The sequence below is a fragment of the Hippocampus bargibanti genome, linkage group LG10 (genome assembly GCF_051943395.1).
Source record: "Hippocampus bargibanti isolate YZ-2025 linkage group LG10, ASM5194339v1, whole genome shotgun sequence".
NCBI lineage: Eukaryota > Metazoa > Chordata > Actinopteri > Syngnathiformes > Syngnathidae > Hippocampus > Hippocampus bargibanti.
The window spans coordinates 805,353-826,066 of NC_142743.1; the positions used below are offsets into that span (position 1 = coordinate 805,353).

The 20,714-nt window shown below is 43.6% G+C and overlaps 1 protein-coding gene across 7 annotated transcripts in view; it reads left to right on the plus strand.

Moving 5' to 3' along the window:
• Window positions 1–20,714, plus strand: part of sh3pxd2aa (SH3 and PX domains 2Aa) — a 90,954-nt gene that overhangs the window by 29,052 nt on the left and 41,188 nt on the right. For 5 of the 7 annotated variants that reach the window (XM_089005488.1, XM_089005490.1, XM_089005489.1 and 2 more), the window contains one exon: window positions 3,931–4,022. In XM_089005488.1, coding sequence (XP_088861614.1) covers window positions 3,931–4,022 — 92 coding nt within the window. Of the gene's footprint in view, window positions 1–3,930; window positions 4,023–20,714 lie in introns of those variants that run through there. The other 2 variants (XM_089005494.1, XM_089005493.1) reach the window with 2 other exon arrangements.

Below are 20,714 nucleotides of genomic sequence, written 5' to 3' on the forward strand. Positions count from 1 at the left end.
CAAATCTCAGCCTTCAGTAGCTTCAGTACTATATTGGAGTGAGTTCAAAAATAAAACAAGTCTATTGCTAACAGGGACTCTCTTGGCAGTCCATCGAAGTCGAAGATGACATAGCTTCCATTCTTATGTGGGGTATTGGACAGTGGTTATTGGTGCTGGCGGCAATGCCACTGTAGGTGACTATGAAGCCCGATTCTGGAGCCACAAATCCTGCCACATTCAGAACATGTGAGGCCAGGACCGGGCTGGCGGGGTGGTACTGAAGCAGCACAAAGGTGTCTTTGCTGGTGCCGCACGATCCTCCTCTGGGTGCGCTTGTCTTCAAGTTGTGTCACCCCTTCGTGGCATAAGGAACGCCACAGTGGCCTGTTAGCTGCAGCAGACTCCAGATCGCTGGGCTTGATGTTGCATTTCCTTAGAGTCTGTTTTCATTAATCCTAATCAACAACAGAGTCTTTTTAACAATGGTCTTTGTATCGCAGCTTTGGACCACCGGGCTTCCTATTCGCTGACAAGTGTTGTCCATAAAGCACCTGTCGAGGCAAGCGGCAGCTAGCCTCGACAACCCACCGGAGTTGCCTCTTTGCCAGTATTGCCGCGATACTGGTGGAGGCAGTGCGTTGAAGGATGTCGGTGTGTGGGACACGATCCTGCCAGGTGATGCCAAGGATTCGTTGGAGGCACCTGATGTGGAATGCATCAAGGCGTCTCACATGGCGTCGATAGATGGTCCAGGCTTCTGCGCCAAATAGCAGCGTGGACACACACACTGCTTGGTACACTGCGACTTTTGTTGGAGTTCTTAAGTGTTTGTTTTCAAACACACGAGTACGCAATCTGCCAAAAGCTTTGGAGGCTTGATTGATGCGGGTCTGGACGTCATCATCAATTAGACAGGAGGGTGTTAGAATGCTGCCGAGGTAGCTGAATTGTTGGACAACCTTGAAGGGTGTGCCACTGAGGGTGAACACTGGGGTTGGAGAACTCTCTTTTGCCATGACCTCCGTTTTGGTTACATTGATCATGAGACCGAGTGATCGGTAGATGGAGGACATGGTATCAAGGGCATGTTGCATGGCAGCTGGGCTGTGGGCCAGCAGAGCACAATCATCTGCATACTGCAACTCGTGGATGCCGCTGATCAGGGTCTTGGTCTTGGCCTGTAGACGTCTGATGTTATCCAGGCGGAATTGGATTTGTACGCCGCCACCTTCCTGGATGGACTTGTGGAAGAGGAGCGTAGCTGCCATCAGGAACAGGTTGAATATAGCAGGGGCCAACACACAGCCCTGCTTCACCACGATTTCCACAGGGAAAGGGGAAGATTGCTGGCCACCAAGAAGTACAGTTGCTTGCATGCCGCTGTGGAACTGTTTAAGGATGCCGAGAAGTTTGGAGGGGACGCCAAATTTCTGCAGTAGAGAATGTCACGGTTAACTGTGTCAAATGCCTTGGTAAGGTCGATGAAGGTGATATAGAGGTCCTTGTTTTGTTCCCTGCATTTCTCCTGAACTTGGCGCGCAGCGAAGTTCATGTCCAAAGTGCTTCGATCCTTTCTGAAACCGCATTGTGTCTCTGAGAGGATGTCTTCGGTAATGTGCGATGTAAGACGGAACAGCATTACTTTTGCAAGAATCTTGCCAGCAACAGAAAGTAGGGAGATGCCACGGCTGTTGCCACAGACTGACTTGTCCCCCTTCCTTTTATAAATGGTGACAATGTTGCTGTCTTTCCATTCCTGAGGAAGTGTCCCGTTTTGCCAGATGTTGCAGATGAGGTGGTAAAGCTTCCGTGTCAGGAGGTAACCGCCGCTCTTGAAAACCTCAGCTGGAAGTCCATCAGGGCCATGGCTTTTGTTGTTTTTAAGGCTCCGGATTGCAGAGAGGACCTCTGTGAACTGAGGAGGTTCATCAAGGGAGAGAACTGATGGAAGCTCTGGGAGGGAGTCAAGGACAGATGGGTCTGAAGGGTTTACTTGGTTGAGCAGGGAGTTAAAGTGCTCTGCCCAGCATTGAAGTATTAGCTGTTTGTCCTTCAGTAGTACAGAACCGTCTGCAGATCTAACTGGGACAATGTGTTGTCTTCGTGGGCCATGCAGGGATTTTACAGCATCATAGAAGGTGTGTGTGTGTGTGTGTGTTGTTGTTGTCTGCATTTCTCCGGATTTATTGGGCCTTGCTGAGCCACCACTTGTTTTCCATCATCCTCAGCTCTTTCTGTGTTTCACCACGGATGGCCTTGTAGTGAGAGAGGAGAAGTGGAGAATGAAGGTTGGAGAGAAGTGTGGTATGGGCTTTGCGCTTGGCTTCCAGAAGCTCCTGTATGGCAGCTGAGCTGTTATCGAATCAGTCTTGATGACGTTTCTGAGTAAAGCCGATGGTCTCAGAGGCAGCTTGATGAATTGTTGTCCTCAATTTTTTTCCACCTGCTTTCAACATCAAGGTCACCGTTACTTGTGTCCTTGTCCAGGCTGGCAAGTCCCTCTGCCAGCTTGTTGCGGTAGCTGGCTGCACATTCTGGGGACTCCAGGGCCCTGGAGTTAAGACGCCTTTGGGGTTGCTGTTTCTTATGGCAGTACTATCGACATAACCGATATTGATGTAACGAGACTTTACTGTATTTATTTTTCAGCTGAAAGATGGTGTTGGTTACAATCAGCTGATGCTCAGAGCACAGAGTGAGGAGTCGGAGGCCATTGGTGTTTATTTTCCCCGTCCCGTGCCTTCCGATTACTTGTTTCCAGAGCCTGGCATCAGTACCTACTCGGGCATTGAAGTCACCCATCAGAACAAGTTTATCAGAGGCAGGGATTTTGGATATGGTTGCATCCAGGGACTCGTAGAAGGCATCTTTGGTGTTATCGTCAGCATCCAAGGTGGGAGCATAGGCACTGATTAAAGTTGCGAATGACCTTTTACCAGGGGAATACGCCAGGTCATAAGCCGTTCACTGATGCCTTGGAGGGACTCAGGGATGTTACTGAGTAAGCTGCTTTTCACAGCAAAGCCAACTCCATGGAGTCTCCCTCACCAACTTCTGTGAGTGAATCCTCGCCTGAGAACCGAGTCTCACTGAGTGCGCCAATATCGATGTTGTACCTCCTGAGCTCATGTGCGATGAGGGCAGTTCGTCTTCAAGGTCTTTCCATCCCGTCTTGAGCATCGAGGAGGGTGCGAACATTCCAGGAAGCCAGGTTCATAGTCATGGGTTTGATTATATTTCGTTTTCGACCGCAGAGGCGGGAGGCCTTGGTGGCTGCGGTGGGTCACCCAGGTGTGGTGGGTCAAGCAATGTTTAGGTCACCTTTTCTAGACCCTTCCCCTGTAAGGGGTAAGCAGTGCGGACCCTCAATAGGGCTGCTCAGACGCACAGGATGCTGCCGAAGGATAATGTTGCTCCATCCCATCTTCGCAACGACCATCAATCCTGTACCGCCCCTGTGTAGGAATCAAGCTAGAAGCTTCCAGTCACATCCATGACCTGCCCCCGTCACTTTATCCTATCGCCAGTGGACTTATATGGTGGAAGCTGAAACCTGCGCTACTAGTGGATTTAGTGTGAGGGACGGGGCTATGTTGTTTTTCAACATCTTTCTTTCCTTTCATCTTCCTTTCATGACGTTGTTGCTGTGAAATGTAAATTTCTCCATTGCGAGACTAATAAAGGTAAATGCAATCCCATCCCATCCAATCCATCCATCCATCCATCAATCCATTCATTAATTTTCCAATTAATGAAATTAATCCTCAAGTGTTTTCCCACGGGTGCTGGAGCCTATCCCTTCTCTTCTGTCTTTGGGTAGTAAGGAGACCTGAATTGATTGATTACCAATGATAGGATATTTTCTAGGAATGTTGTAAAGGTGATATTCAGATGATAATTACTCCATTGAATAAACTGCATTGTTGACTGTCATCCTTCTCTGTTTAGGCACTCGTGCGACTCCCCCCTCAAATCTCACAGAGTGACGAAGTGCTACGCTTCTTTGAGACCAAAGCTGAGGACCTCAATCCGCCTGTAGAGTGAGTATTACTTACCTTGCATATCCGCAAACATGGCACACACTTGATTATGTAATAGTCAGATGTGTTTTGAATTAAGTGTTTTTGTAGTGGCATTGCTGAAAAAAAACGTCACTGGACATGCTTCATCTGTGAGGGCGTTAACGCTTGGGTTTAAGGAGTCACTTTCTTGGGTCGTTGACATCAAGGAAATAAGTGCAGAGTTTTGTGGTAATACTTATTTTTAAACATAGTAAACATTTTTTTTTTTCTTTCACTTCAAGGACAACCGACGTCTCCGGACAAGTTGTGTCCATAATTTGTAAAATGGCTTCAAATGACTTCTATTGAGCGTATTTTACAAAGATTCCACCGCATATAGCGATATTTTACGTTTTAAGACTCGCGCTGAATATTCCGGAAGTCTTGTTTTCACGTCACGTCACTGAAGTAACGCCCCTGACAGAGAAAGGACATACCTTGCATCACCTCAATGCATTTTGCGGTACTTTGTTTGGTCTGAAAACTTCGTGTTGATCCGTGTTGATGGCGAAATTAGATTGAAAACACATACATAATGCAATGGTGAATCGTTGTATGTTCCACCGAGACAACTCTTTGATATTCGCTGACAAAAATTCCAAGGTGAAAAATGAACCAATTTTCAACGGAGCTCTGGCGCCATCTTCTGCATTTTCTGTGACGCTACACATCAGTCTTGATCCCTCAAAATGACCCGGAAGACCTTCTTTTATCGATTGCAAACATTTCTACTTTCCTCTTCAGAAGTATTTGACTAATATTCATAACTGGACGAGTAACAAGAAAGCATATTCTCCGAATCTGAAGCCATTGTTTTGATTCTCGAGCAAAGCAAGACGTCTTGGCGTAACGTCACGAACTGGTGGCGGGACTTTCTGAAAATGCCCAATTCGTAGCTCAATTTTTTTGCAGATTTTGGACACTTGAAGTCATTTTTATTGGTGTTTTGCATTTGACAAAAAATATCATCCTGCGTGTTTTGGGTATTTTAGATGCTATAAAACGTTTTTCTGATGTCAGTTAGGAAACAAAGAAATGATGTCGGCTGTCCTTTAAATGCAACATTTTGATAACAGCATTTTTGTTTCTCATTATGTTAGCGAGCTACTCCAGAAAAAAAAGTGAAATAATTTCCCATATGATTGGATTGGATTACCCTTTTATTAGTCTCGCAGTGGAGAAATGTATGCATCACAGTTGTACATCATACTATGAAGTATCATAATACAAAAGCATATTTTTCCACTATATATTTTGTTTGAACAGTATTTAGGTCTTTTCTTGTTTTTTCATCAAATAGTGCAGCTTTTTTGAAACAAAAGTCTCACTCAGTATTAATTTATTTGGGGGATTATGCTTCATTAAAGTGACCTTATACACATGCAAATTACTGCTCACCATACCTACAGTAGAATGTCAGCTGGTACATTCTGCTAGAATTTCCTGTTGAGTCCAATAGAGCGTGATCTCTTACTCCACAGATTTAATGAAAGTGTAAATAGGGAGTGGGGTGGGGAGGGGCTGAGGATATGAAAATGTAAGATACTTACTACAGCAGGAGATAGGCCCTTTGGGTATCTTCAAATTTGTTTTGGCCAAGCTTTTACGTCGGATGCCCTTCCTGACACAACCCTCTGTATTTGTCCGTGCTTGGGACCGGCACAATAAGACACTGGCTTATGTCCCCTTGTGGCTACAGAACAAGCAACTTAATAAAGATGAAGTTGCTCAGTAAAAGGCTCCCAAACACAAATTGGTCATCGGCACAGCAACATTCATCATTAAAAAAACTGTCCAACTTAAAAATTCAGTCGTAAAAGCTGTGATTTCAAAACAATGCCAATTATAATGCTGTTTGCTCTCCATTATTTGTTTGTTCGTATTACTGTAAGATTTTATAAAATAATTTCCAGTTTATTCCATTTGAAGAAACATTGTTTTTTTTCACTGATTATTATTGAATTTCAAATAGTATTATTTTTAATATAAGTATTGTATTATTGTGCCAATTTTATCCGTTGTTGGACAACTCAATGTTATAATATCTTCCATCCATTTTCCGTACCGCTTATTCCTCATTAGGGTATCTTATCTGATCTTATTTTATCTCATAACAGCTTCCTCCTCCTCAATGTCCTTGCTGTTTTTTTGTTATTCTTCGTTCATCTATCATCTTGTGATTCATTCTATTTTAATTTTTTTTTATCTGCGCTCAATGAATAAATTACCTCATTGCTTGTGAGGAGTCCTGTTTATGTGAGTGTAATTTTGTGTAAGGAAATTGCCTTTATCATGTCAGGGTTAGTGAGAGATTAAGCCTCATATTTGGAGCATCAATAATGCGTTCATGCGCTCACCTCGCAATGTAATTTGTCTGACAGCGACATAATTGTTCATTCGACATGGATGATTTTTATTCAGATGAAATTGAATATACAGTATTTTAGTCTCCGTTCGAAGGACATTTGAGTGATAATAATAATAATAATAACATTTAATTTCAATTAAATTTCATTTCTAAGCGACTTCTCAAGGACACTGTACAGTCACAGGATAATCGATGAAAAGGTTTCTTCAGCCAAGCGGCTTCGTCAGCGAACTAAAGTCTTTTCCTGGTAGTTTTGGCCCTATATATAGTCCAAATGTGGTGGTGCCAGACTCTGCTATGATTGATCCCTGCTCTCAGGTTGGAGGGAGCAGAGGACTACTCCCTGCGGCTACACTGATTACTTCTATTGTCCTGACTGAGTATGAGGTCTATGACTGACCTGATTGTCCCATTTGCTCTGGTATCACCTCATCAGCATAACTAAGCCTATGTTGCCTAAGAAGTCTGTTGTACGCACGATCCAAATTGTACCTCAACCCACCATGGCGATTTAGTGAAGGATTATGCTGTTTTATGAAAATTGCTTCTTTGACTCCCCTTTCAAACCAACTATTTTCCTTCGCAGAGATTTTAACCTCATAATCGTCAAATGAGTGGTTGCTAGCTTTTAGGTGCATATGTACTGCCGATTGAGGCACACTAGTATTATCCCTGCGATGTGATAAAGTCTTTTTTGGAGAATTTGTTTAGTCTCCCCAATATATTGCTCTTTACAATTTTTATTATTACATTGGGAACGGGTCCTCACGTCCTCACGCAAAATCGATGGTTTGAAAGGGGAGTAAAAGAACTGAGAGGATGACAGCAGTTATCCAAGCGGGGATTGGCGCACTCCGGGGAGCTCGTCGGCTGGCGCTATACTGCTCTAGTCCGTTGGAAATGGCTGGTTTGTCCGCTGGTAATTTGTGTGAATTTACACCTTCTTTATGCGTGTTACCGCAATTGGCTGCCACACAACCATTCATCATCGCGTTATCAAAGTCAAAGTCAAAGTGAGCTTCATTGTCAATGCTAATATGCATGACATACAGCACAGATGGAATTACTGTCCTGTAGTTTTCCTTCGAATTTCGTGATCAACACGGTGTTTTCAGACCAAGCAAAGTGCCCAAAATGCACTGTGTGTCGCTTTCTCGGTCAGGGGCGTTCCCTCAGCGACGTCACTCCGGCATCGTCAACTCAAAAACAAGACTTGAAGAGACATGAATATTCAGTGCAAGTTTTAAAACGTAAAATACAGCTATATGCGGTGGAATCTTTGTAAAATGCTGTCAGTAGAAGCCATTTGAAGTGATTTTACAAATTATGGACACAATTTGTACGGAGGTGTGGGTTGTCCTTGAACCTCCATCGCAGTGGCACCGTCAACCGCCTGATACCAATTCATCGAACCCGCAGGGTTTCATTGAACTCTAGGTTAAGAAACACTGTCTTAGCATACAGCGTATTTTAAAACCCCTCATGCTGCTATCTGATGTTGTCATTGCCTGAGTTGTCAGAATTGTTCAGACCGGATCTCGTTACATTTTCTTTTGTTTTATGAGGCCTCATGTTGATACGTCTAAAACATGATGATTAGTCACGTTAGATCAGTGTTTTTCAACCTTTTTCAAGCCGAGGCACATTTCTTCAGTTGAAATTATCTCGGGGCATACCCCCAGCTGAAAATGTGGGGGAAAAAGTATTAACTGTTAACGTATGCTTTTTCCACATTTTTTATTATATTATTAACAATATACCAGCCACAGCATACACAAAACACACAATGTGCAACACAATATGACAGGTCATAACATATTGTTAATAACAATTAAATTAAAAAAATATATATAACAATATGTTATATTGGTAATACATAAGCTTTTTTTAAACGTTGAAGAATGATGTTATATTATAACATAGGATTTAACTAAACACAAAGAAAAACATGAAGCTCTTCCTCCACAGCTCTCAGTCTTTCTCTGTCTTTTGTTTTTACTGCAGTCAGGCTTGAAAAGCTCACCTCACACAGATATGTTGTGGAAAATGGGCGCAATGTCAAAATAGCTTTGTTTGCCAGCATGGAGAACTCCTTGGCAGCTGCCAACCAAAAAGTGTCCAAAGGTAGATCAGCAAAGGTTAGCTTGAGGCCACGATCTTATCTGAGTTCAGTTAATTTCTCCTGCTCCTGGAAAGGAGCAGGAGGACAAAGTAGGCGCACAAAGTATTCCACATTTTTATTTTGGACTGAGGGGTGTTTCGTTTGGAGATGGCGTTTAAGCTTACTTGGTACCATAGCGCTGTTGGAGAGCTTTTCACCACAGACCAAGCACAATGGAGTCGGTGCCGCTGCATCTCCGGTAAAAGTAAATCCAAATGAAACATAGCTTTCGTTGTATTGCCTCGCGGCAGAAACTTTGCCCGACGTCACTGACTTTGCTTTTTTTTTTACCTCCATCCATACTCGGGCCTTCATTTGGGTCCGGGTTTTGTCCAGGGTCCACTTCTGAGTCAGCATTTTCCTCTTCAAAAACCTCTCCATCACTTTCACCGTCGTCCCGCTAGCCACAATCTACACTTGCCGCGCTATCCATGCGTCACTAATTCGCTGGTCTCAAAGCGAATTAGTGACACACAACTACCCGCTTTTTCCACCTGCCGGTGGAAGAGTACTACGTGATTACTCTGCCAGGCGCTAGACTGCACAGGCACACAAATCGGATAATTTCCCGTGGCACACCTGACAATATCTCGCGGCACAGTGGTGTGCCGCAGCACACTGCTTGAAAAACACTGCGTTAGATGACGCCAACACATGATGATTAGTCACGTCCTTCTTCTTTTCCTTTCGGCTTTTCCCCTCAGAGGTGGCCACAGTGAATCAATGTCCTCCATCTATCCCGGTTTTGTGCATCCTCTTCTCTCACACCAGCTACCTTCATGTCCTCTTTGACCACATCCAGAAACCTCCTCTTCGGTCTTCCTCTCGGTCTCCTGCCTGGCAGTTCAAGACTCAGTATCCTTCTCCCGATATAGTCGCTCTCTCTCCTCTGGACATGTCCAAACCATCTCAATCTGGCCTCTCTGACTTTCTCTGCAAAGCCTCTAACATGAGTTGTCCCTCTAATGTACTCATTCCTGATCCTATCCAACCTGGTCACTCCCAAAGAAAACCTCAACATCTTCAGCTCTGCTACCTCCAGCTCTGCTTCCGGTCTTTTCTTCAGTGGCACCGTCTCCAGTCCAAACATCATGGCTGGTCTCACCACTGTTTTATACACTTTTCCTTTCATCCTATCTCAAACCCTTCTATCACACATCACACCTGACATTTTTCTCCAGCCGCTCCAGCCTGCCTGGACACGCTTCTTCACCTCTTTTCCACACTCTCCATTGCTCTGGACAGTTGACCCCAAGTACTTAAAATTCTCCGCCTTCTTTATCTCTTCCCCCTGTAGCATCACGCTTGCACTTGGATCCCTCTCATTCACACACATATATTCCGTCTTGCTGCGACTGATCTTCATTCCTCTCCTTTCCAGGGCATATCTCCACAGCTCTAGTTTCTCCGCCACCTGTTCCCTGTTCTCGCTACAGATCACAATGTCATCTGCAAACATCATGGTCCAAGGAGATTCTTGTCTAATATCGTCTGTCAGCCTGTCCATCACCATAGCAAACAAGAAGGGGCTCAGAGCTGACCCCTGGTGGAGTCCCACCTCCACCTTGAATTCCTCAGTTACACCGACAGCACACCTCACAACTGTCTTAGTCATGATACATGTCTTTTACCGCTCAAACATACTTTTCCGTCACTTCAGACTTCCTCATGCAATGCCACAGCTCTTCTATGGGCACCCTGTCGTACGCTTTCTCCAGATCTACAAAGACACAATGCAATTCATGATTAGTCACGTCCAATTCTCGATATTTTCAGCGAATGAAGCGAAACAGAAAGTGAAAAGTGTAGTGATGCCCAAGTAGCTACACGATTGTGGCAACGCATGTACATATGTTATTGTTGGCATTAATAGTAAAATATTGCTAAGTAATGAAGTGAATCACACATTTTGTTGTAAGCATGCTAACACATTATCCACGGCCACATTTTTCTTCAGTGCTCATCTTTTCATTACATCTCTCAGCCTCTGACATCTCTCCTCTTTTTCACTCTCCGACCTTCATCTCCTTGTTCTTCATCTGTCCGTTTCTCTCCATCTGCTGTAAGTAGCAAAGAGGCGACAGACCGACTGAACTTTAATGGATAAGCTGTTTCATTCCCCCTGCTGGGAGGAATCAATAGCACTCACTGAAGGAGAGACTCTGGCACAACATATGAGGAGTATCCAGCATGGCTCTGATGGGGTTAAACACTTACAGCATGCGGTCAGCAGAGTTTGAGGCCATTGGGAGGTGTATATATAAGTGTATGTTTGTATCTGAGTGCGCTCACGTGAAGACATTTATTGACCCATCTCAGTTAGAGCAGGTGAAGGCCAATGCTGTGACGATGCTTTTGTTTTGTGTGAATATCCAACAAGCTGTGGTTTATTTGTTATGTACACTTCCAATCTGTCTTTGTCTCAATTTTTTTTTTTTAAATTATCAATTTTTAATTTATTTTTACATGTCCATTACTTTAAAATGTTGGACATCAAACCGTAAAATTTGGCACCCAATATGTGGTATTGTGGTGATAATGGTGATCTACTCTTGGCACTGATTTTCAGTGTCCTTATTTACTATGGCAAATATCATTTTGAAGTCCAAACAAATCGAGGGCAGACCACCACTGTAACTGTAAGCTCTACAGCTTAGACAGCAAATAGATAGAAAATAGCTAGCTAGCGAGATAGCTAGCTAGATATCTGGATAGCTAGATAAATAAACCAAGAAATATTCACCCTAAATGCTGATTTCATACCATTGCCCTTCTGATTTATTCAACTTCCGACGAGACGACTGGATATTGTACTTGGATTTAAAGGACACGTACATCAAGACAGTTTTGTTTTGAATTGTTTTATTCTGAAAACCAAAAAAAATATTGCACCTGATTGAGGTCGTTATCTGCATAAAAACACTTGTCCATCCCATACAATCAGTATGACTTTAACTTGTAACATGGCAAAGACCAAAGAGCTGTCCAAAAACACCAGTGACAAAATTGTACACCTCGACCTGGTTGGAAACAGCGACGGAGGAATTGCCAAGCAGCTTGGTGGAAAAAGAAGAAGCTAAACATGACGGTCCATCTCAATCGGAGTGGAGCCCCGTGCAAGATATCATCTCGTGGGGTCTCTGTGCTTCTAAGAAAGGTGATGAATCAGCCCGGAACTACACGACGGGAGTTGTTCAAGGACCTGAAAAGAGCTGGGACCACCGTTTCCAAGGTTACTGTAGGTGATACACTAAGACGTCATGATTTGAAATCATGCACGGCACGAAAGGTGCCCCCGCTTAAACCAGGTCATGTCAAGGCCCGTCTTAAGTTTGCATATGACCATTTTGATGATACAGAGGTGTCATGGAAGAAAGTTTTGTGTGTTCAGATGAGACCAAAATATAACTAATAAAGCGTGTTTGGAAGAAGAAGAATGAAGAGTACAATCCAAAGAATACCATCGCTACTGTGAAACATGGGGGTGGTAGTGTCATGCTTTGGGGTGTTTTTCTGCACATGGGACAGGACGAGTGCACTGCTTTAAATAGAGGATGACTGGGGCCGTGTATTGTGAGATTTTGGGGAACAACCTCCTTCCATCAGTCAGAGTATTGAAGATGGGGGTTGGCTGGCTCTTCCAACACGACAACGACCCGAAGCACACAGCCAGGAAAAACTAGGAGTAGCTCCGTAAGACGCATATCAAGGTCCTAGCATGGCCCAGCCAGTCTTGAGACCTGAACCCAATCGAAAATCTTTGGAGGTAGCTCAAACTCTGTGTGTCTCAGCGACAGCCCAGAAACCCGACTGATCTAGAGAAGATCTGTGTGGAGGAGTGGGGCAAGATCCCTCCTGCAGTGTGTGCAAACCTGGTAAAAAAAACTACAGGAAACATTTGACCTGTAATAGCAAACAAAGGCTACTGCACCAAATAGTAATTCATTTTCTCAGGTGTTCGAATATCTATTTTCAGCTATATCACACAAATAAACCTTTTAAAAAATCATGCATTGTGAGTTCTGGATTGTTCTTTTCACTTTATCTCTCTCACAGTGGACTTACACCTACGATGAAAATATCAGACCCCTCCATGATTTCTAAGTGGGAAGAATAGCAACATAGCAGGGTGTTCAAATACTTATTTTCTTCACTGTAACCTCACCCCGCTCATTCCACCTGCTTGCTTTTTGGGGTCCCCCCCACCTCGCGTCATGACAAGCATCCAGGTGCTGGTGCAACGTTGTGTTTTTCCAAGAAACAGGCTGGAAAGAGAGATTTTAATATCACGGTCTGCTCTATATCTGGATGATGATATGTGCCTGCATTATCGCTTCCTTGGGAGGATACGCAATAGAAATAAGCAATACATTCACTCAGTGATGTTGAAGAGGACATTAAAGTCAAAGTATTATGTATAAATAGTAATGTTCATAATTGTTGTTATGATTATGATTCTTATTATTTGCAAGAAAAGGCTTTGTCCAGATTTACGCAGAGAGCAATTTCAAACCTTTCACAGCTTGGGCACGATGTGTGGTTGCAGACCACTTCTTCTCAGCTTTCTGGCTGCGTTGAGCAGGAGCGACACCTACTAGCACAGAAGAATACTGCAGCTTACTCCTGAGTGAGGGAACTGACGTCACTCCAAAAGCATATCACTTGGAAACCGAATGCTCTGTCAGCAAGAGGCTGAATTTTCTGAAGCATGTGTCCGCCGTGAATCGTCATTGTGTGAGTTTGCGTGTCAGGGTATTTATTGTTTTGGATTTTTGCAGTTAGATTTTATTTCCTGTGACTGGGCATCTGACATAAAACCTTGGTCAAAACACACATGGATACCGATGGAGGACACTGATTGCTGTGGCCACCCCTCAAGGGAAAAGCCGAAAGGAAAAGAAGAAGAAGAAAGAAGAGCATGCATTCACATATTTAGAGCCAGTTTTTATTAAGTTTTATTTTTTGCTTCGTTTTATTTATTCATTCAGTCATTTTTCACTCCGCTTATTCTCACCAGGGCTTTGAATGGTTCTGGAATCTATCCCAGCTCACTTTGGGCAGTAGGCGGTTCACAGCCAATTGCAAGGCAAGAATCTAATATCATGTTTCTCTTGAGTTTCCAGTTATGTCTACTACTCTGATTTTTCTGTGATAGAGTGATTGCAACAGATACTTCTTTGTCACAAAAAACATAGACGACGTTTTTTTCTTTTAGGACTTTACGGTGGGTGAAAAGAAAAAAAGTGATCAAATCTGCTGGGTCAAAAGTATACATACAGCAGCGCTAATGTTTGGTAACATGTCCCTTGGCCATTTTCACTTCAATTAGGTGCTTTTGGTAGCCACCCACAAGCTTCTGGCAAGCCTCTGGTTGAATCTTTGACCACTCCTCTTGACAGAATTGGTGCAGTTCAGTTAAGTTTGATGGCTTTCTCACATGGACTTGGTTCTTCAACAATTAAGTTAGGAGAGCCATTCGAAAACCTTAATTCTAGCCCGATTTAGCCATTCCATTACCACTTTTGATGTGGGTTTGGGGTCATTGTCCGGTTGAAACAACACCCAAATCTTGGGGCTGATGACTTTAGGTTATCGTGAAGAATTTGAAGGCAATCCTCCTTCTTCATGATCCCATTCACTCTCTGTCAAGCACCAGTTCAGTTCCATTGACAGCAAAACAGTCCCACAGCATAATAAATACTACCACCACTGTGCTTGACGGTAGGCATGTTGTACTTGGGGTTAAAGGCCTCACCTTTTCTCCTCCAAACATATTGCTGGGTGTTGTGGCCAAACACCTCGATTTTTATTTCGTCTGACCACGGTACTTTCCTCCAGGAGGTCTCATCTTTGTCCATGTGATCAGTAGCAAACTTCAGTCGAGCCTAAAAGGACAACCGGCACCATTTTTTTTTTTTTGTTTCCTTACTGACATCAGAAAAAAGGTTTTATCGCATCTAAAATCCCGAAAACATGCAGGCTGATATTTGTAGTCAAATGCAAAATACCAATAAAAATGACTTAAAGTGTCCCAAAACTACGTCTGTGTAAGCTCTCAGTCGTACAGGAGTGGTCCATCGATGAGAAGGTTTCTTCAGCCGTCATCTGTACAAAAGTGAAGGTTTCGGACGTTTCGCCTCCTATCCAAGAGGCTTCGTCAGCGAACTAAAGTCTGACTGGTCGTATGGGCCCCATTTATATATCCCTAATGTCCAAACCTGAGAGTAGGGACCTATCATAGCTGTGTCCGGCGCCACCAGGTCTGGACATTAGGGATATATAAATGGGGCCGATACGACCAGTCAGACTTTAGTTCGCTGACGAAGCCTCTTGGATAGGAGGCGAAACGTCCGAAACCTTCACTTTTGTACAGATGACGGCTGAAGAAACCTTCTCATCGCTGTCCCAAAACTACTTCAAAATGACCCCGGAAATGCAGAGTTTCAGAAGGTCCTGCCCCCTTGTTCGTGACGTCACGCCAGGACGCCTTGCTCTTGAATCAAAACAATGGCTTCAGATTCGGAGAAGATGATTTGTTGTTACTCATCCAGTTATGAATATGATTCAAATAGTTCTGAAGAGGAAAGCATAAATGTTTGCAATCGATTAAAGAAGTCCTTCCTGTATCATTTTGAGGTGTCTGGACTCCAATGTAGCTCCCCGAAAATGCACAAGATGGCGCCCAAGCTCTGTTGGAAATGGGCTGATTTGTCTACTGGGAATTTGTGTCAACTAGTATCAAATAGTCGTCCTGGTGCAACACACAACGATTCACCATCGCGTTATTTGTGTTTTCCTTCTAATTTCGCCATCAACACGAAGTTTTCAGACCAAACAAAGTACCCAAAATGCATTGTGTGTCGCTTTCTCGGTCAAGGGGTGTCCCAAATGTGATGTCACGTAGGGGATCGTCATCAACTCGAAAAAAAGGCTTCCTGAATATTCAGTCTTAAAATGTAAAATATAGCTATATGACGAGCTAGAATCTTTGTAAAATACGCTCAGTCGAAGTCATTTGAAGTGATTTTACAAATTATGGACACAACTTGTCCGGAGGCGTTGGTTGTCCTTTAAGGTGGCGCTTTTGGAGCAAGGGCTTCCTTCTTGCACCGCAGTCTCTCAGTCCATGGAGATGCAACACACACTTGACTGTGGACACTGACACCTGTGTTCCAGCAGCTTCTAATTCTAGGCAGATCTGCTTTTTGGTGATTCTCGGTTGAAGCTTCACCCTCCTGACCAATTTTCTCTCAGCAGCAGGTGATAGCTTACATTTTCTTCCTGAGCGTGGCAGTGACAAAACAGTGACATGCACTTTATACTTACAAACAATTGTTTGGAATTGAACCAGGTACCTCTGCACTGTGAGGTTGATGCATCACCAGTGTTTGAAATAGCGTCTGCCCGGTGGCCCGGGGCGTACAAGTTTTACGTCAGGCGTACAACTTTCAAAACGTCTCGGCCCGGATGGCCGACAACTTCTTCAAGGAAAAAAAGCATTTTTTTTTTCCAAATCAAACGTTTGTTTTATTCAATGAAGCAAAAGCTACAAACAAAACGCTACGAGACGTGTGGACTCTGCTTTCTCAGCGGCTTTCAAGACTCTGAAGTGCACTTTTCAGTCAGGGTGTAAAGCAGCTTTTAGATGCACCTAAAAGCTAGCAACCACTCATTTGACGACAATGAGGTTAAAATCTTAGCGAAATAACATAGATGGTTTGAAGGGGAGTGTAGGAACTAGCAGTGGAGCAGCTGCAGGGGGTAGTCCTCTGCTCTCCCCGACCTGAGAGCAGGGACCTATGATAGTAGAGTCCGGCACTGCCATGTCTGGACAGTAGGGATATATATATATATATATATATATATATATATATATATATATATATATATATATATATATATATATATATATACAGTAAAGTCTCGTTATATCGATATCGGATATATCGATAGTCCCGGTTATATCGATATTTTTTCGGACTCCCTTGAATATCGATATAACGAGACTTTACTGTATATATATATATATAAAACTACCAGTAAGACTTTAGAATGCTGACGAAGTTTCTTGGATAAGAAACGAAACGTCCGACACCTTCAAAGAAGTACAGATGACGGCTGAAGAATGCCTTTTCATCCATATCTAACTATATAGAGTCCAAATATTCAATTGTCATACAGTATTCATATTTATACGCCATTCCTTATCAACTGGTTACTGTCACTCATCTTTTGTTCCAATACTGTATTTAAAAACTTACACAATTTCTGAAATTGTGAATGATTAAGAGGAAACAGAAAGTTGGCCAGCTGGGTGACAGTCTCTCCAGCGTGTCCTCGGTCGTGTGCGGGGTCTTCTGCCAGTGGGACATGTCCGGAACACCTCACCAGGGAGGCATCCAGGAGGCATCCTAATCTGATGCTCGAGCCACCTCATCTGGCACCTCTCTATGTGGATATGTGGAGGAGAAGCGGCTCGACTCTGAGCCCCTGCTGGATGACTGAGTTTCTCACCTTATCTTTTTAAGCACACCCTGTGGAGAAAACACATTTCGGCCGCTTCTATCCGGGAGCTTGTTCTTTCAGCCACAACCCATATGAGGGTTGGAATGTAGAACGTCCATAAATTGAGAGCTTTGCCTTTTGACTCAGCCCCTTCTTCACCACGACAGATCGGTACAAAGTCCGCATCACAGGAGACCTATCGATCGGTTGATCCCTTCTGCCCTCATTCAGAATCAGAATCAAAATGATCTTTATTGCTGAGTATGTAGAACACACAAGGAATTTGTCCCTGGGAGAACACGCTGCACTATTATCATTTTAAAAAATACAAAGAGGAACTATACAGTTATATTTGGGTTACTGTTTATAGAGTTAATGGCTTGGGGGAAGATGTTGTTTAAATGTCTGCTGGATTTGGTGCGCATGGATCGGCAGCACCTGCCTGACGGGAGTGGCTGCAAAAGGTGGTGGGCAGGGTGCGGAGGGCCCAGTAGGATTTTCAGCTCCCTTGTTTCGATTATTGCAGTGTGCGAGTCCTCGGGACGGGGTAGGGCGGTGCCAATGATTTTTTTCTGATGCAAATGATTATTTCGGCCGTCCTAACTGTCCGTTGAAGTCGGGTTTTGTCCATTTTTGTGGCGGCCCTGAACCAAACTGTGATGGCAGAAGACAATATTGATTCGATGACAGCCGTGTAGAAATGTTGGATCACCTTCTGTGGCAGGCCAAGCTTCTTTAGCAGCCTCAGGAAGCGGAAGCAGGAAGTTGGTGTTGACCTCCCACTTCATGTCCTGGGAGACTGTGATTGCCAGGAACTTGAAGGTCTTAATGGTTGACACGAGGCAGTTGGATCGTGTGAGGGGCAGCTGTGGTGATGGATGTTTCCTGAAGTTCACGATCATCTCAACTGTCTTGGGCGTGTTCAGCTCCAGGTTGTGACGGCAGCACAAGAGCTCCAGCTGCTCCACTTGTTTTCAGTACGCAATTCGTCGCCGTCTTTGATGAGACCGATGACCGTGTTGTTGTCTGCAAACTTTTTGAATTTTACAGCTGGGTGCGTTGAGGTGCAGTCGTTCGGGTAAAGTGAGAAGAGCAGTGGAGAGAGGACGCATCCATGTGGAGCTCCAGTGCAAGTAGTGCGTGTTGATTGTATTCTTTTTCCCAGTCTCACATGTTGTCCCGTCAAGAAGCTGTGGATCCACTGGCAGATCGTAGGGGATGATGTTGAATTCAGAGCTGAAGTACAGTTTTTTTTTATGAAACGGTTTTGCACATTTCCAGTAAACAGTTGAAATTGTTGTTTTGCTATGCTTAGAATATCTTCTTTTCTATCCTTTCACTCCCCTCTGAAGTGAACGAAGAGAACCGGCTCCTAAAAAGGAGCCGGAAATGGGAGCCGACTTTTTCCCCCCTCTATTCCCCGCCCTCAGACTTTCTGATTCTGATTGTGAAAAGACGTTCTCAAAGAATCATACCTTAATAATATGTGACAAAGAATGTGCTGCAGTCCAAGAACGGGCCAAAAAAGCCACAGCTGTTTGTCTAACGACTGACTGCTGGACATCCCGAACCACGACATCCTACACGTCAGTTACATGCCCATTTATTAAACATTTCAAAGTGGTGGGCACCTACCTGTCTGCTGGATTGGTTTGAGTTCAATGAAGGACACATTTCGGAGAACTTAGCAGAGGAGCTGGGGACGTACTGCAGGACGCATGCACCGTTTTGGAGCCATTTGGGCAGGTCACTGGAGATCAGCAGAGACACTTAAAGTGGACAAATGTTATCACATTATGCTGTTATTGTTATCAATTTTACTAGTTGGTATTATAGCATTATTAATATGAAAAGCAAATTAGTGACCATTGTAACCACATGGAACGTGAAAGTTAGCGAATGCTCTCTGTGCACATATAAATAAAGCCATACAAATACAAATATTTCCGATAGTGTATTTTTTTACATGAATAATTAGTTTTTCATATAGTGTGACATGATTTTTGGTAGTTAATTAATTTAAGCAACAAAAAAACAGAGGAGGCATTATAGATCCCCCAAAAAAATGGCTCTCTGAAAGGAGCTGGAATTCCCATCACTAATGTGCATCACCAGAGTAAATGAATAGTGAAAAAAATAAAAATGGATACATATTATTTTGTTTACTGATGGCACGGTCTGTTCAAAGTTGAGATATTTTTAGGTGTTGGCCTTTTTGATGGTCTGTGAGGAAAATATTTAGGCTACAATTGAAATGAATAAAGCGGCCCGGTAGTCAAGTGGTTAGCACACCGGCTTCACAGTGCAGAGGTCGTCGGTTCGCGTCCCGGTCCGGCATCCCTGTGTGGAGTTTGCATGTTCTCCCCGGACCCGCGTGGGTTTTCTCCGGGTCCTCCGGTTTCCTCCCACACTCAAAAAAAACATGCATGGCAGGCAGATTGAACACTCTAAATTGTCCCTAGGTGTGAGTGTGAGAGTGACTGTTGTACGTCTTTGTGTGCCCTGCGATTGGCTGGCAACCAATTCAGGGTGTCCCCCGCCTCGTGCCCGAAGACAGCTGAGATAGGCTCCAGCAACCCCCGCGACCCTAATGAGGAATAAGCGCTACGGAAAATGAGATGAGAGATGAGATGAGATGAAATGAATAAAGTTCAAGGACAACCAACACAATTTTTGTGTTTCCTAACTGACACCAGAAAAACGTAAGCTGATATTTTTAGACAAATGCAAAGCACCAATAAAAATGACTTAAAGTGCCCCAAAACTGCCACAAATGAGCTTGGAAGTGGGCAGATTCAGAAATTCCCGCCCCCTTGTTCGTGACGTTACTATTGGTTACACACTGCCTTCCTCCAGAATCAAAACAATGGCTTCAGAGAGTTCAGTTTCGGAGAAGATGCTTTCTTGTTACTCATCCAGTTATGAATATGATTCAAATAGTTCTGAAGAGGAAAGCGTAAATGTTTGCAATCGATTAAAGAAGTCCTTCCATATCAATTCGAGCCATCTGGACTACAATGCTCCAAAAGCATATCACTTGGAAACCGAATGCTCTGTCAGCAAGAGGCTGAATTTTCTGAAGCATGTGTCCGCCGTGAATCGTCATTGTGTGAGTTTGCGTGTCAGGGTATTTATTGTTTTGGATTTTTGCAGTTAGATTTTATTTCCTGTGACTGGGCATCTGACATAAAACCTTGGTCAAAACACACATGGATACCGATGGAGGACACTGATTGCTGTGGCCACCCCTCAAGGGAAAAGCCGAAAGGAAAAGAAGAAGAAGAAAGAAGAGCATGCATTCACATACTTAGAGCCAGTTTTTATTAAGTTTTATTTTTTGCTTCGTTTTATTTATTCATTCAGTCATTTTTCGCTCCGCTTATTCTCACGAGGGCATTGAATGGTTCTGGAATCTATCCCAGCTCACTTTGGGCAGTAGGCGGTTCACAGCCAATTGCAAGGCAAGAATCTAATATCATGTTTCTCTTGAGTTTCCAGTTATGTCTACTACTCTGATTTTTCTGTGATAGAGTGATTGCAACAGATACTTCTTTGTCACAAAAAACATAGACAACGTTTTTTTCTTTTAGGACTTTACGGTGGGTGAAAAGAAAAAAAGTGATCAAATCTGCTGGGT